General features: G+C 38.5%; 3 protein-coding genes across 5 annotated transcripts in view; all 3 read left to right on the top strand.

Annotated features, from left to right (window-relative positions):
- Nucleotides 1-3,485, top strand: part of shprh (SNF2 histone linker PHD RING helicase) — a 29,438-nt gene extending 25,953 nt beyond the window's left edge. Inside the window, exons 27-30 of the mRNA XM_017421569.3 lie at nt 1,071-1,157; nt 1,267-1,445; nt 2,799-2,879; nt 2,967-3,485. Coding sequence (XP_017277058.1) covers nt 1,071-1,157; nt 1,267-1,445; nt 2,799-2,879; nt 2,967-3,063 — 444 coding nt within the window. The 3' untranslated portion in view covers nt 3,064-3,485. The remainder of the gene's footprint in view (nt 1-1,070; nt 1,158-1,266; nt 1,446-2,798; nt 2,880-2,966) is intronic.
- A 391-nt stretch (nt 3,486-3,876) lies between these two features.
- On the top strand, nt 3,877-14,182 carry si:dkeyp-110a12.4 (pancreatic secretory granule membrane major glycoprotein GP2). 2 transcript variants are annotated; one of them, XM_017421506.3, is made up of 10 exons: nt 3,877-4,636; nt 5,121-5,385; nt 5,926-6,014; nt 7,286-7,390; nt 9,874-10,034; nt 10,128-10,263; nt 11,385-11,479; nt 12,507-12,675; nt 12,891-13,005; nt 13,796-14,182. In XM_017421506.3, exons 2-10 carry the CDS (start codon nt 5,301-5,303, stop codon nt 13,969-13,971), a joined length of 1,131 nt encoding a protein of 376 aa, XP_017276995.1. In that variant the 5' UTR covers nt 3,877-4,636; nt 5,121-5,300; the 3' UTR covers nt 13,972-14,182. The 2 variants fall into 2 exon arrangements, with proteins under 2 accessions (XP_017276995.1, XP_037833829.1); XM_037977901.1 differs by having other exon boundaries at nt 3,877-5,385.
- A 682-nt stretch (nt 14,183-14,864) lies between these two features.
- fbxo30a (F-box protein 30a) overlaps nt 14,865-16,259 on the top strand; it is a 9,630-nt gene continuing 8,235 nt past the window's right edge. For both annotated transcript variants that reach the window (XM_017421586.3, XM_017421587.3), the window contains exon 1: nt 14,865-15,065. The gene's annotated coding sequence lies outside the window, so the exon portion shown is untranslated. The remainder of the gene's footprint in view (nt 15,066-16,259) is intronic.

The following is a 16,259-nucleotide window of genomic DNA, read 5'->3' as shown; positions in this document are numbered from 1 at the left end:
AATCATCAAAATTAAACGAAATAAACATTTGAAATATATGAGTTTGTATGTAATGTATGAATATAATATACAAGTTTCACTTTTTAAATGGAATTACTGAAATCAATCTACTTTTTCATGATATTCTAATTTTATGACCAGCACCTGTATATAAATATTATTTAAAAAAACAGCTTTACAATGTGGTTAGGATGCGCTTTTCGATCGAATAATGTAGAAGGCAGTTAATAAACAAAACTCAAATATAATAAAATAGCCCACGAGTTTTGTAAGGAGCAGAGAAAACAATCCTGCGCTGTGATGCAGAAAATTTTTGTGAGGCATCTGAATCGATTCTTATTCACTGGTATTCTTGCATTAAGGTTTTGTCCCAAACAATGAAGCCACAGCTGGTTAAGATTCCTAACTGAGGTAACAATAATTATCTGTGGTGAGCCTTTTTCTCCTCTCAACCTCCTCCTCCGTGTGTTCTCGCCCCACAACACAATCCCACTCATCAAGTGATTTAAAGACTTTATCCTGCAGGTTCCAGCTTTCAAAAATATACAAAAGAGCATCATTTGAAATGTTAACCACCCAACCTTAGGATTAAAATCTTTCTGTAGCTCCTAATATCAGCCCAGAGCTAGTTTCACAGATCTGGTATATTTCTTGTCAAATGTTTTTTGGTTCAAACCAAAGTAATCCTAAATCAGTAACTTTTGACCATAAGCAGCTGACACAATATTACTAAGAATGGGGATTACCCAGACTGCCCTTCTCCTTCAAAACCAAAACAAAACAGAGAGAGCAAACCTCCACCAAGGCCAAAATTTAATCAATTGTTTCTTGTAACAATTCTAATATTTCCTGAAAATGTCATCAAAACCTGTTCATTAGTTTTAAGTAATCATGCTAACAGTTAAACAAACCAAACAACACTACTGAAGACATAACCTCCTTGTCGGAGGTAACAAAACAAACAGAAATGTTTAAAGATACAAAGATGAGTATATCGCCAGGTTGTTATCGCCCAACCCTTGACTTACTTTAATGAGTTTGTGTCTGATTTCCTTGTCTTTTCTGAACAGTGGCAGAGTGTGTTGGACATCATTGCTAAGGCCTTGTTCGACAATAACATGGACTTTTCACAAATCAATGGAATTCACAAATTTCAGGTTTGGCTTCTCATGCTGCCTCGAATAAAAATGTCACAATGTGACTGTGTTGATCTAGCTGTGATTATGGTGTTTGTTTAACTGACTGGTGGGTTTTTTTTGTTTTTAGGAAAATCTTAGTTCTTTCAAGTACGAAGAGAAGATCAACATCCTTCTCCTTCCTCTCCACACGGGCTCTAACGGGCTGAATATCATCGAAGCTACGCACGTGTTGCTGGTTGAACCGATCCTCAACCCGGCTCATGAGCTCCAGGCAATAGGCCGAGTCCATCGGATCGGCCAAACCAAGTAAGTTGCAGCTTCTATTACGAAAAAGTACAAACTCATCAATTTATATGTTACTGGCAATAAAAAGGAGCGGGTATGAAAAGAACATTTTAGAGAGGCTGAAGGGCAGAGGTTCACCAGTTTGTGAAAAATTGCACCTAAAACTAGTGGAAAAAAATTGAAATAAGGTTTTTCAACAACAAAATTTGGAAGACTTTGAATATCCCATGATCTGAAGTTCATAATATCATCAAACAATTTCAAGAATCTGGAGAAATCTATGAGCTCCAAGGACAAGACTGAAAGTCAGTATTGGATAGTCGTGATCTTCGGGCCCTCAGAGGCCACTGCATTCAAAACAGGAAATGAAACAAAAGTTATTTTTTTCAACTTTTTAAAATATAGATAACTAAATCCTGTTTTTATCATTTTGTTTAAATACTGTTGAACCTTAAAACCATGATATTATCATACCATAAAAATCTCATACAGACCTATACATATTTGTGAAGAAAGAACAAAAATGTAACAGAGATGTAATGCTGACAGATAACTGATAACAACACTGATCTTTGATTGGGTTGACTCCAAAAGTTAATCAGTTGTAAATGTACGTCCAATGACTACTTTCTGAGACTTTCATTAAGTTCCATCAAGTGATTTATGAGATACTTTGCTAACAGACAGAGTTGACACCAACAGGTAAAGTCAAAGCTTTAAGCAAAGAACTCACACAATGTGTTGGGCTCTGATAATATGTTTGGGGTGACACTCAGCTACTACCACACCAAATCTTTGCTCAATATTTGAAACTCTAACAGTTATATCTATATTCATGTTCCCCAAGGACTGTTGCCTCTGGTCACCATCTTGAATTGATTTGACTTAAGAACCTAATGAGTTGAAGATGCACATCCAATAATGACATTCTAAACATTTCATTACATCCTGTCCCAGTCTTCATGAGATATTTTGCTAACAGACAGAAAGAGTCGACTCCCAATAGTTAAAGGCAAAGTTTTAAGTGCAGATCTTGTGTGATCAGTCGGTGCTCAGAGTCTAAGTTAAGGATGACTCTCAGCTGCAACCACAACAAATTTCAGCTCAATATCTATAAAATTGACAGAGTTATATAGATTTTTGTGTTTGCTAAGGTCAGTTAGCTGTGGTGGCCATCTTAAATTGGGTTTACTCTAAAAGTTAATCAGCTGTAGATGTACATCCAGTGATTACTTTATGAGAGGTTCATTTTAATCCTTCCAGTGGTTCACGAGATATTTTACAAACAGACAGTCGACGCTGCAGTTGTTGCTAATGTTTAGCGTGAGATGCAGCTGGACGTGCAGTTTGATTTGAGTTCCCTGTGCCCACCAGGCCGACGTTTGTACACAGATTCCTCATCAAATCTACAATCGAAGAGAGAATGCAAGCGATGCTGAAGACAGCAGAAAAGAGGTTTGCTTTGATTAAACTCTATTTCTGATCTAATTTTAACAGAAGGCTACAGGAAATGCTAACAGGCGTCGTCCCTTTCTTTTGCAGTCACAGCAGCACAACGATGAAGCACTCTGAGGCTGCCGTACTGACCGTCGCCGACCTGGCTGATCTGTTTACTGACGACACCGAACCTCTGGAGTGATTCTGCTCCTACAGGGACGGCAGCTGAAGACAAAGAGGACAAAAAAAACTTGTGGACAGTGGGGATAGAAGTGATCTGATTTTGCACATTCCGGGGTTTTTTTAAAGCAAAATGCATTTCCTAAAAAAAATAATATTTTTATTTAATCACTGACAACATTTAAGAAGATGTTTCCTAAATGTATTATAAGTCAAAGTTGAAAGCTTTTGGTTCAGATGTAGTTCTTGTTGATGTTGTTTCAGCACGTTTGACTGTACAGTGTTGTTGTTTATCTGATATAAGGTTGTACATTAATATACAACTTCACTGTGTGGCTAAACATGTGAAAATGGGATTTAAACACTGTAATCTCTTTGAGGTGATCTCACAACATTCAGGAAATAAAAGTCTGTCACTCTGTATTGACCAGCTCTTTGTGTTTTTGTTGTTTATTGCTAAATTTTCACAAGGAATTATTTCTTTTATGCATTTTTTTACTTGTGCATTCATTTTGTCTTATTATGTCTTCCTATGCTTCCTTTTTGTCATTGTATTTCTCCTTATGCATTCCTTTAGTCTCCTTCTATGTCCTCTTTGTCTTTTTATATCTCCTTTTGTGTTAAATTTTACTCTTTTGCATTTTTTGTCTACTCTGGCTTCTTTTTTGTCTTTTTATGTTTCCTTTGTCTTTTTATACTTTTTAAAATATTTTTATGTCTCTGCATGCTTCCAAATATTATTTTTATGCCCCTCTATATGCCCTTCTTATGTGTCCTTATGCTTGGTTTTTGTGTCTATATGTTGTCTCTGTGCATCCTTTTAGTGTTTTATTCTCTCTCTATGTGTCTTTTTAGGGTTTTTTTTAATGTCTCCGTTTGCATCATTTTGCCTTTTTTGCCTCCTTATGCTTTCACTTAGTTTTTAAAAACTAATTAATTATTCCAGTTCCAGTTACTCGGCCTTCTCGGAAGCTCTGGATGCTGTCTTGGAAGGAGGGCAGGGGATCTGAGGATTCTGTTGTTCTCCTCTGTGTTTTTCCAGATAACAGTGTCAAACGACAGCATTATCTGGAAGAATGTGATAGAGAAGAACGGACTCCTGGATCTGAACCCAGGCATCTGGGTTGGATGCCTGGATGCCTCTCTTTGGAGATTTTCCAGGGCAGACCCAGACCTCCCTGGAGGGATCGTGTATCTTCTCTGGCCTGGGAACACCTTGGAGCTGGAGAGGGCTGTCTGTCTTTCACTCCTGAACTTGTTGCCTCCGTGACCCGACCACTGCTAAGCTTCTGTCCTTCCTTCCTCAGCAGTCATTCAGTCACTCACACTTCATTTTTACAGAAAATGCTATTTTTTCTGATTCGTTTCATTTAAACAAAAACAGAAAGGAAGATCTCAATTGTTATTTTCTTGGAACCTAAACTTGTTTTTTTTCTTTTACTGTTTTACAAGTGAAGCAGGAATAAGAGATTAAAGCAACCAGACATTTGTCTTTAAACTGTTTGCCTGGTAAAACAATAATAGGCATGTCTCGGGATAAAATAAACAAGATTCAGCATCTTGGAAAGTAATCTTGTAAATAACACTCATAAAAGGTAAGGAAAAATCAGTTTTCTCCTCTTTCTTTTTTTTATTGGCTCTTGCAAATTGTTTAGCTCTGCGGCCGATGTATTATGTGCGGCCTGACCAGTGGGTTTTGTCTTGCGGTCGTACATAGCAGCTATATTTTATGGTCTGTTCAACCACACACATACAAACCGGTCCTTTGCATTGTCACTGAATAGCCCTTGACCTGTAATGAGCTGCTTTGTTCGTGGCTGACTGGGATTCCTGCAACAGTAAAAAATTTTAAAGTGTACAGACAAAAGACGTAGACCGCAGAGCATTGGCCCCGCGCTGCTGTTTCTCTTTACATGGTTACCAGACATCTTGTTGCTCCCGGTGGTAGGAAATGGTTGTAAGGTGTTTACTAAAAGGACATGGCCTGAGTAGGCGGTCTCCTCCTCGTTACCTTGGATTCCCCTCGGTCCCCTCTATTCATGTGTGGAATCTTATTGTTGTCCGGGGGCATCATTCAAGCTGACGTTTTAAGGCCGGAGGGAGGCTCCCGGTTCGTTCGAGCTGTGCTTCGTGGGTTGGAGCAGCAGAGGGGTGGTAACGGGACCTGGTGACGGCGAAGATTCAGGGTTCTCAGGGAAAAGGCCAAGAAGGCAGCGGAGTGGTCGATCCCGGAGGATCCGGCGGAAGAAGGCTTGGAAGATGTCGCCCGCTCGTGTGGTTTTCGCCTGGTTTCTGTTCGGCGTGATGGCGGCCACCTCAGCCGCCTCTCTGGAGTCTGAGGAGGGTGAGCATACACACCTCGCGACAAAGGTCAAAGGTCAAACATATTGTTGTGTCACAAAACCTGACATTCATTCTGACTCACGTTGGTTTTCCTGTCTGCAGAAATTCACTGTCATAAAATCATTTTATATTATTTCTGTTCTAACTTTCTTAACAAAAGCTGTGTGATCATCACTGAAGAAAGATATAAATCACTTTAAATGACTAAATTTTATCTATTTTTATGTGTAAAAATTTACACATCATGTGAACTCTGCAGTTCAAAACAAATTTGTATGTTTTCATTAAATAGCGATCAATGAAATGGAAGAAGTTTAAAGAAAGTACTAATATTATGGCACTTTGATTAATATACTAAATTGTGTCTTATTGTTGACTATTTATTTGCATTGTTGTGTTTATGTACAAATTAAACTGTAACATACAGATGTTCTGTCTGAAGGGACTAGTAAAAAAAGACAAATGCTGCTCATGTTTGTGCAAAAAAATAACTTTTTTTCTACCTTATCCAAAGTGAAAGTTCTTCTTTCTTTTCCATTAGAGCTCAATGAAACTGTCATTTGTACCAACGACCACATGGAAGTTGTAATTCCGAGTGGTTTTTTCCTCAACAAAGTGCCTCCAGTTTATGTAAGTCTTTATGAACTTTCCCTGAAGTAGAATTTGCAGACTCGTGATACCAAATGTTTGGAGCACAACCCCCATTTCCAAAAAGGTTGGGACATTTTTAAAAATGTAAATAAAAACAGAATGCACAGATTTATTCACAGTGGAACACAATAAACAAATCAAATGTTCAAACTAAGAAATTCCACATTTTAATGGAAAAATAAGAACATTTTGAACTTTATAGCAGCAACACATCTAAAAAAAAAATGACAGAACCATGTTGCAAAGCGTCTTAAATTTTTTATTTCAGATTTTATGCTAGATGAGAGCATATTTTGTGTGGAACTGTTTTGCGTTGATGATGTGCTGTTCCAGATGTGTAAGGTGCTCATGCCAGAGTCACAAATGGACCTCCATACCATCAGAGAGGCAGGCTTTTTAACTGAGCACTGATCACAGGCTGGTCTGTCCCTCAGTCCATCTTAAATGAGCTTTGGTCCAGAGAAGACAGCAGTGTTTCTGGATGGTGTTCACATCTGGCTTCTTCTTTGCCTGATAGAGCTTTAAGCAGCATTAGTGGATGGTACAGTGAACTGTGTTTACAGACAATGATCTGTGGAAGTGTTCCTGAGTCCATGCAGTGATGTCCAGAACAGAATCAGACCTGGTTTTAATGCAGTGGCCCCTGAGGGCCCCGAGATCACAGACATCTAATGTTGACTTTCAGTCCTTTGAGCTCAGAGATTTCTACAGATTCGTGAAATCTGTTGATGATATTATGATCAGTAGATGATGGGATATTCAAAGTCTTCACAATCTTCTGTTGAGGAACATTATTTTGAAATTGTTCCACTATTTTTAGTCTGGTGAACCTCTGCCCATCTTTATTTCTTAGAGATTCAGTCTCTCTAAAATGTTTTTTTTTTACCCATCTTCTTACTGACCTGTTTAATTAACCTGATTACTTTCAAATTGCTCCTTCATCTTATTTCTCATTTGTAGCACTTTCTTTTAAAACCTTTTGTTGCTCCCGTCTCACTGTTTTTTAGATGTGTTGCTGCCGTCAAACTAAAAGTTAACTTATATTTTCAAAAGAATGGTGCATTTTTTTAGTTTAAACATTTGGTTTGTTTACCGTGTCATTGTGAATAATATATAAATTTGTGAGATTTGCGGATTATTGCTTTCTGGTTTTCGTCACGTTTTCCACAAAGCTCCAACTTTTTTGGAATTGTGGTAGTATTTTGCTTGATATTTTTTTCACATTTGCTCTCACTGCGTTTGCCTCCTAGGTTGGGGATTTGCATTTAAATGATCCAGAGTGCCGTGGAGTTGAAGTTGACGACAGCTACGTTTTCAGCATCAGAACAAATCTTTCCGACTGTGGGACCACAGTGGTAGGATGTTTGGTTTTCTTCTAATTGTTCTCTTTGAGTGTTCTGTCTGCAGAACTAACTAATAAATCAATTGTTGCACGTGAACTCAGACATTTAGAACAGATCCAGACAGCTTTAACTGCTCTTGTTATCCTACTTGATGGGAACATAAAATCCCTGCCATAATAAATTAGCAATTTACGATTGCTACCTTTGTTGTGGGACTTTTTCCCATCCAGTAAGGATCTATTAAGCATCTATAAAAGCCACTTGTGGTTGTTTGTTGTTACCATCTGCCTCCAAATGTGAAGACAGATGATAAATTGTTTGCCTGTCTGTGTCTGTTAGCAAAATATCTCTTGAACCACTGAGTGTATTTTAATGAAACTTGCAGGAACTAATCATTGGATGAACATCTACGACTGATTACATTATGGAGTCAACATTGTTCAAGATGGCCGCAAAAGCCAACTCACCTTAAAAACCACAAAAAATGGTCACAACTGTCATTTTTTTTACAGATGTTGAGCGAAAGAATTGGTGTGGTTGTAGCTGAAACTGATCCCAGTACATGACCTGAGCGCTAATAGATTGCACAAGATCATTGTTTAATATTTTGCCATTAACTCCTTGGAGTCAGCTCTGCCTGTCTGTTAGCAAAATACCTTATGAACCACTGGATGGATTTTAATGAAACATTCAGGAAATAATCATTGGTTGTACAGATACAGTTGAATAACCTTTGAAACCAGCCCCATTTTAAATGGCTGCCACAGCCAACTCCGCTTATAAAACACAAAAATGGCTGTAATTCAGTCGATTTTACAGAAATTGTGCAAGAATTATGTGTTTGGAGATGAGTGATTCACAACACATACTCCAAGTGCCACCCATTGCGTGATCACACATACCTTTTTTTTTTTTTTTTTCAAGGTTTGACCAAAACAGCTACAACTCCATCATTTCTCAACATAAGATGATCTCAGTCTGAAACTCTGCTGTGAAAGGCTGCGTTCCTACAAGGATTTCTGTGCCTTTCATTATTTTTTAAGTGTAGAATTTCAGCAAAAATCTAAATCAGATCTCTGTGTTTATCTGAGTGCTGATTGCTCATATTGAGTGTATTATCAGATGGACAAAAACAAAAAACAAAAAAACAACCAAAAGGCACAAAACTAATTTCCATGGAAATCCTGATGATTTGATGAAGTCTGCTGAATGACAAGGTCATAAATTATTGGCTAACTAGGCCGCCTGATCATTTTAATCCAGCAGCTCTCATGAACTTTGAAGAGCTTTAAATCCCTCCTTCACCGCACAAGTGTCCTTAAGCGCTTTTTCGGAATGTTTGGAGGTTTTTCTCGTAAACGAAGCAAAAGGTTAAACCCGGGTTTCATCAGAGGAGGGAAAAGGAAAATCTCCCAAACACCACCTCTGCGTTTTACAAGGTTTCTGTGTAGCAGCTGACAAAAGTACGTCTGCTCTGGACTCTGCGTGTATTGCTAATGAAGAAGAATGCCACAGCGGTCAGTCTTGCTTTTACTTCGACCGGAGACTTTTCTAAATATCGTCATCCAAAAAGATGCGACAGAAGGTTGAGGTTTGAAGGGTCACATGCTGTGTTGAAATATGATGCCGATGCCTGCTTGTGTTCCAGTGATATTTCTGTACCGAACCTTTGAATAATCAGGTGCTAAGCAGAAGTGTCAGAGGGGTTCTGATGCTTGCCAGTGAGGCCTTTTCACCCAGTCATAATGTGATTTTAATGTTTAAAAGCATAAAATGTGAAGTATTTCAATTTGGAATTGAGTGGTGCTGAAATTACATGAACACATCACAGCATGAAAGAGTCGGACGAAGTGTAAATGAGAGATTTACTCTCATTTTCGCCCACTGACAAAGATGAAAAGGCGATAATGCTTTTACCCGTGTCTGTGTGTTTGTTTGTAGCGTTAGCTAAATATCTCACGAACCAGTGGGCCGATTTTAATGAAACTCTCAGGAAGTAATCACTGGATGTACATCCACAACTGATTAGGTTTTGCAGTCAAGCCAATTTAAGATGGCCGCTTGAGCCAATCAACATTAGCCAAGATAAAAATGGCTCTAACTCAGTCAGAATTAGAGATATTGAGCTAAACTTTGGTGTGGTAGTAACTGAGAGTCATTCACCAGGCATTCTTCAATTGCAACAACTTTGCTTAAGACTTTGGCATTAGCAGTCAACCCTTTTTGTCTGTTAACAAAATATCTCATAAGCCACTGGCAGGATTTTAGTAAAACTCAAGCACGGAGTTAAATTTAGTGTGGTGGTAGCAGAGAGTCATCCTCAGCACATTCTCTGAGCATTAAGAGATCCTGTGAGATCTCAGTATTGCATGACATGAAAATGACTATAATTCTGTCATTTCTCATTCCTTAAAGGAGGACTGGGCCTTTAGTTTAAGCTTGATGAGACTTCATTTTAGCTGACCCCACCGCTGACCTTTGATCTCTCTCTGTAGGTCTCAGATGATACGCACATCATGTTCATGAACACCATACACAACAACTATTCAGATATTATCACAAGAAACTACATCAACATAACATTTGTGTGCCGCTACCCCATCAGCTACATGGTCCAACAACCCAACGGCGAAAACATGATCAGAGTGGACATCAGGTAGCGCTTTTCTTTTCTTTTGATTTTACAATTTAATGGTAAAACTAATTTGTCCTCGCCATATGTCTTATTTTGAACCTAATTGTCCTACAGAAGCATCACTTTGAACACCGAGGATGGAAATTTCTCAGTGTCAATGCTGCTGTATAAAGACGAAGCCTTTAAAGACAGATGGACCACTGTGCCGTCACTGACCCTGGATGACGATGTCTTTGTGAAAGTTTTCATGGTAAACTAGAAGATTTGACATTTACTGTGAAAAGACTTCGCTGAAACTGAGTTGTTGAAGTTCAAACAAGCAGAACAGAAGTTTAAACGAGCAGAGCGAAAGTTGGATCAATCAGAACAAGGAAAACTTCAAACAAGCAGAACAATAGGTAAAAGCTAAAACTTGCAAAACAATAGGTAAAATATAAAAATAGTCAAAATGTAGCTAAATCCTAAAACTAGCTAAGAACCACAGCTAAATGTTCTAATTAGGAAAATTGTGACTAAAAGCTGAAAAGCAGCAAAGCTGTAGCTAAAAGGTCAAATTTAAATAATCATACTTAAATTATCAAAATCTTAGATAGTGGCTAAAATCATCAAAACCATTGGTAAAAGCTAAAATTAGTAAAACATTAGCTAAAAGTTAAAAGTAGCACAAGAAGATAAAAATTGAACAAGTATCCTGAAGCAGATTTTAGAGATGATTGTTTTCAAAGGAACTGAAGAAATATCACTGTTTTTTTGTAAATAAAGTAAAATACTTCGAAAAGTTTAAAAGTTACTAAAACTAAAATTAAAAGTCATCCCTCATCCTGAATGAGCTGAACATTTTGATACATGAATGATCAATATAACACAAAGTACACAGAAGTAGTTTCAAATAAACATACTATAAACAGGAAAACAGTGTTAATGTTGGCTTTGCACTCACATATAAAGTATTTTACTACACTTTATTGGTATTAATACTAAGATATTATGTGAACAATTTGTATTAATTAACAGCTCAACAGCTCATTGTCATATTATATACAACATTGTCATTTAGTTGTCATGTCTAACTTGCAGAACTTTTCAAGGTCTTTCTGATGAAAGCATTTCAAGTATTCTTAGTATTGACAGCTATTTTTGGATGAGTTTAACTCCATGTAGTTGCCCAACCTTAAGCAATATGCTGTGTGGATAAATGTTCCAAGTAATGTTAGAAATCTAACACTTCACCCGTGACTCGACAGTCATATGAAAGTTGCCCCACTTCTGCTCCAGGTTAGAACCGCTCGCTCCACCTGTTGTTTACTTCCTGTGAGTCAGCCCTTTATGGGGAAAAAGGATGAAGAAAGACTGATGTTGTGTTTCTCCCAGACTCCTGCTCACCTGAGGCTGCGGCTGGAGAGATGCTGGGCTACACCGAGTAGAGAGCCGTACGGCAACATTCAGTACACCTTCATCAGAGACAGGTCTGCAGCTGGGCTGTTTATGGTAGTAGCTGAGCGTGACCCCCCATCACATTCTCCGAGTGCTACACATTGTGCAAGATTTTTGCTTTAAACGTTGGCATTAACTGTTGCAATCAACCCTGTTTCTCTGTTAGCAAAATGTCTTGTATCTTAACAGACAGATTTTAATGAAGCTCTCAGAAAAGTATCATTGGATGGACATTATAACTTTTGGAGTCACGCCAACTCAAGATGGCCGTCACTTTATCAACATTAATCAACTCAAAAATGGCTATAACTCTATCAGTTTTACAGATATTGAGCCAAAGCTGTAGTGTAGTACTAGCTGAGAGCTATTCACGACACATACTGTAGTCCAAATGCTAACAGATCTCACAATATTGCATGAAATCGCACATAATGCCATTTACAAGGTTTGACCAAAACAGCTATAAGTGTGTCATTTCTTAACATAAGATGATCGTAGTCTAAAGGTGGTGGGTGATATGCAGTCTTTCAAAGAATTAAACAAACCATTCATGCTCATAGCTGACTCGTGTCCTTCAGCTCTCTTGCAGCTGAAACATTTGAATTCTTGAAGAGTTTATATATTCGTGTTAGTTAGTTTTACTTCTTGTTTGTGTTATTCTCTGTTGCAGTGTAATTGCTCCACATTTGCAAACAGCTTGCTGTCTTGTTACCAAAGAGCTGTTGAAATCTGAAATAGGAGAATTTGTTGCCCGGAGAGCCAGCCAGACAACAAATCTCCGAGCTGGGTCACGTGTCTCCTGTCTGAGAGGCCTCATTCATATTGGCTCAACAGCTGTGCATGCCTTTGACAGCCAGGCAGCATTTCCTACTGTAAAAATGATTTCACAATGCAAAAGACACAAGAAAAAAAAACACTGTTTAATCACATTGATATTGTTTACATTTTTTTTTTAACTTTATCAGTCATCAGATGAACTGAGACCCAAAGGGCAGTGTTTTGCTCCAAATGAAAAACTCACTCCCAGCGGGCCTCCCTGACGTCTTTCTTTCTCACTAGTTGTCCCGTGTTGACCAACGAACAGACTCTCGGCATGCTGAAGAATGGCGAAGGTCCGGAGGCCATGTTCAGGCTGCAAATGTTCAAGTTTGTTGGCAGCTCGTACACCAACGTCTTCCTCCACTGCAACGTCCAGATCTGCCACCGCGGCCAGAGTCTGTGTCAGCCCGTGAGTGAGCTCACCAACACTTATAGCTCAGAGTGATCGTCAGAGGCCAGTTCAGACAAGTGGCCTGCTAAATGTAAAGCTTAATATAGACCCTTCAGCCTCCGAAGACTTTTTTAGACATATGAGCTGATCGTTAAGAAGTCCTTATTTCGAATGTACAAGACTTGTAACCTAGGCATTTATAATAGTTTTTTATATTTTTTTTCCCCCAACAGAACTGCTCTGCTGAAGGTGGACTAATGAGAATACGGAGAGACATCCCACTGTCCCACACAGTGTCCTATGGACCAATCAGGCGGCTCCTAACTGACAGTGAAAACCCCAATCTGAGTGTGTATCTGCAAAATAATTTTTGAAATGATAATCTGTCTAATAGCTATCAATAATTAGTACCTTATCAGCCGAGAAATTAGTCAGAGAGCACAGAGTATGAAGAAAAGGGCAGAAATCCTTGTCCAGGCTTAGCTAATGGCTAACCAAACAAAGCTTTGTTTTTTTTTTTTAGGCTTATAAAATAATTTCTTTTCAAAAACAGCATACCCCTGTGAAAGAATGATACATTAGCTAATAATAAACCTCTACACTTTGGCGTGACATTATTTGTTTAGCTTGTTGCTGTTTTCTGAACTGAACAATGTCTGTGTTATTATGCAAATGTCAGTCTCCTGAGGCTGTTAATGTATCAGTCTGCCAGGAGTTGAGTCAGCCTTTGATCAGGCAGACTGATACGTTCAGCAGCTTCGGCACCATCAGCATAAACAGGATTTATTTATGCTCAGGACACATACGTACATTTACATATTTACAGTGTTGTGCAAAAGTGGAGAGGTTTAATATAAGTTAATGTAGCATTATTTCACACTGGTGTGTTGTTTTGAAAAAGACTTGTTTTATAAGCCTAAAAAACAATAAAACAAAACTGGCCCTCATTTGGCTAGCCATTAGCCTAGAATGGATGAAGACTTTTGCACTTTTCTCCATATTCTGTGCTCTGTGACTACTGTCACAGCTGTTAAAGCACTATTGATAACTGTCTGACAGAACATCACTTTGAAAATAACCCTTTAATGTTAAAATAGTTTAAATAAAAATGGATCCTCTTGTTTGTCGTTCATTGTAGATTCCACTGGTGTCCCTCCAGTGGAGACGTTTGTCCTCGGAGGCCTGCTAGTCGTCTTGCTGCTGATCACAGCGGTGTTTGGGAGGCTGTGGCTTCGCTCCAGGCATTTCTACCCAGCACGAGAGGCACAACTCACCCTTTCAAATATTCACCACATCTCAGATGTGGCCTTGTGACTCAAGAACCTTTTAGAGCTGATAAATGAACATAGAAAGACACACACTCGCAGGTGTGATTTATAAATATTGTAAGTTGTTTTTATTTTGTGTTTATATTTTTTTATTTGTAAGAAATTACATTAAGAAAGATGTTTTTCTTTTTTTTGTCCTATCAGTGAAAATTTCTAAATGTTACTGAGATACCAATAAAAAAACAAGTAAAAACTGATTATACAATTTCTTGTCATCTTTCTTGCCCAGGTTTTGTAATTCAGATGGATTAATTTTAAGACACATTTTGAATTATTAGAGTGAGTATCTGACTGTTAAAATTCTCCAAGAAACTTCCCAGATATTTCAGAATGACTGGATGTCAATAGTCCTCAGGGTTTTTCCCAGTCTGTCTATTTCAGAGCTCTGTCACAACTCTGCGCCCATAAACCTCAATATGTCTGGGCCCGGTCCTTTTCAGTCAGCCGGCCGATGACCCGGTCAGAGATGGTGACTAGATGCAAGAGTGGAGTCTCCTTCTTAAAGTGTGGGTAAAGCGTTTGCTGACGCGGGGAGGTGTCACTTAAAATTATGGGTGGCCTGTTAGAGCGAGCTAAGTTTATTATGTCATAAACATGAATTTATAATGGCGACGTAAAAATGAATAGAAATAGCTTGCTGGTTAACACGGAGCCTGTAAATCATCATATTCAGCAGACTGACTTTATTTATTACATTCGCAACCTTGGCATCGAGACAACTTGTTCGACGGTCTTGCAACCGAATGTGCGCGGAGTTTTCAGCTGATACATCACTTGAAATGAAGTGCAAACGCCGCCCACCCGTGCAGCCGCTTTGTCAGCCGGGTTGCAGATGGTGTGGAGCCACTGGCCATTCTACGTCATGACGTAATACTGCGGCGTCCCAAACCAGGATCAACACAACTCCAACTGTCCGACTAGAAGAGCAAAGAACTCGGAGCCACTAATAACCAGAGGAATCGGACAAATTAGATCCCCGGATTGTGTGTGTAGCATTAGTTGCAATGTTGCTTATATTGACAAAGTTTATTTAAATAGGAAAGTTGAAACAAAAAACTCTTGGAGGCTCCCTCAATTTAGGTAAGTTATTTCCAGAAGCTACCGGCCGGTGTCGTACCGAAAAAAGCAACACCGGCGGCATGCTAACTACCTAGCTGCTAATGCTAACAGGCTGCAAGTGTTGTTGATGCAATTTTTAAGTTTGTGAAGTTTAAAGTTTTTATCGGCTAACCAATCTCAGTATCACTTTAACGCAAAAGATAAAGATAACTAGGCCATGGTGTTACTGAAGCACAAACTGTTTAGACGTAAACAAACCGACTGTTGCGTAGTTAATGTTGTGAACTGTTTGCTAACCTGCCAGCTGAGTTTGCGTAACTTAGCTGTTGCTGGCTAAAGGCAGCAATGTTTTGAACAATAGCTCTCCTGTGTTGAACAGTTGTGTGGACTTGCAGCGTTGTTCCGGGTCTTTAAATTAGTCTTCGGTGACACGGATCCTTGTGTAACTCTGGTTAATAAGCTTTAGGCTCATGAACCAGAGGTGTTCACCTCAAAATCTGAATCCCTGCCTCGATGAATAAAGACAGGTCTTTGAGCTTGAGGGCAAAAGCTAAACATTCCGCTGAAATTGTTGGACAAACCTGTAAGACCCAGAAACAAAACAGAGTTGTTTAAAGTCAAAGATTTCTAGCTAATTGCCATTCCTGCATAAGAAAAGTTGTCACAAAAAGATACATAAATTTTACAAATTTTTCTTAGATTTGTCATGAAACTTTCAGCATATCTTTTTTGATGAATGTTCAGAATAAGCTTTTTTAGTATTTAGAATAATAATAATATTTTAAATTGAATAACCCGTAATAGACAGAGTTTGTTACAGCAGAAAATGATATTGTCATTACCATTTTAATGTTTTGCTGCTGGATAAAAGTCAATGTTGATGGATCAAATTGTTTGTTTTTTGGAATACAGGTAGTTGAAACCATGAACTAACATTATTAGGTTGTTAAAAAAGTCTTTTTGCGTCTTTAAAACAATCAAGCAGCTTTTATTAGGCCCGAGCAGCGACAGCGCTGCGAAGGCCTATTGGATCTGCTATGTTTCTTATTATTATTAGGCCCGAGCAGCGACAGCGCTGCGAAGGCCTATTGGATCTGCTATGTTTCTTATTATTACGATTCTTTGCGTTCTTAAAACGCTAATTTGGAGGTCTAAACATATTCCAAAAGTCACCAAATTTCACCGAAAGTTGTCCCCCGCGAGAAATAACACGAT

The sequence above is a fragment of the Kryptolebias marmoratus genome, linkage group LG10 (assembly GCF_001649575.2).
Source record: "Kryptolebias marmoratus isolate JLee-2015 linkage group LG10, ASM164957v2, whole genome shotgun sequence".
Lineage (NCBI taxonomy): Eukaryota > Metazoa > Chordata > Actinopteri > Cyprinodontiformes > Rivulidae > Kryptolebias > Kryptolebias marmoratus.
Note: the sequence above shows the minus strand (reverse complement) of the source record. Positions and strands in the feature narration are given on the sequence as shown.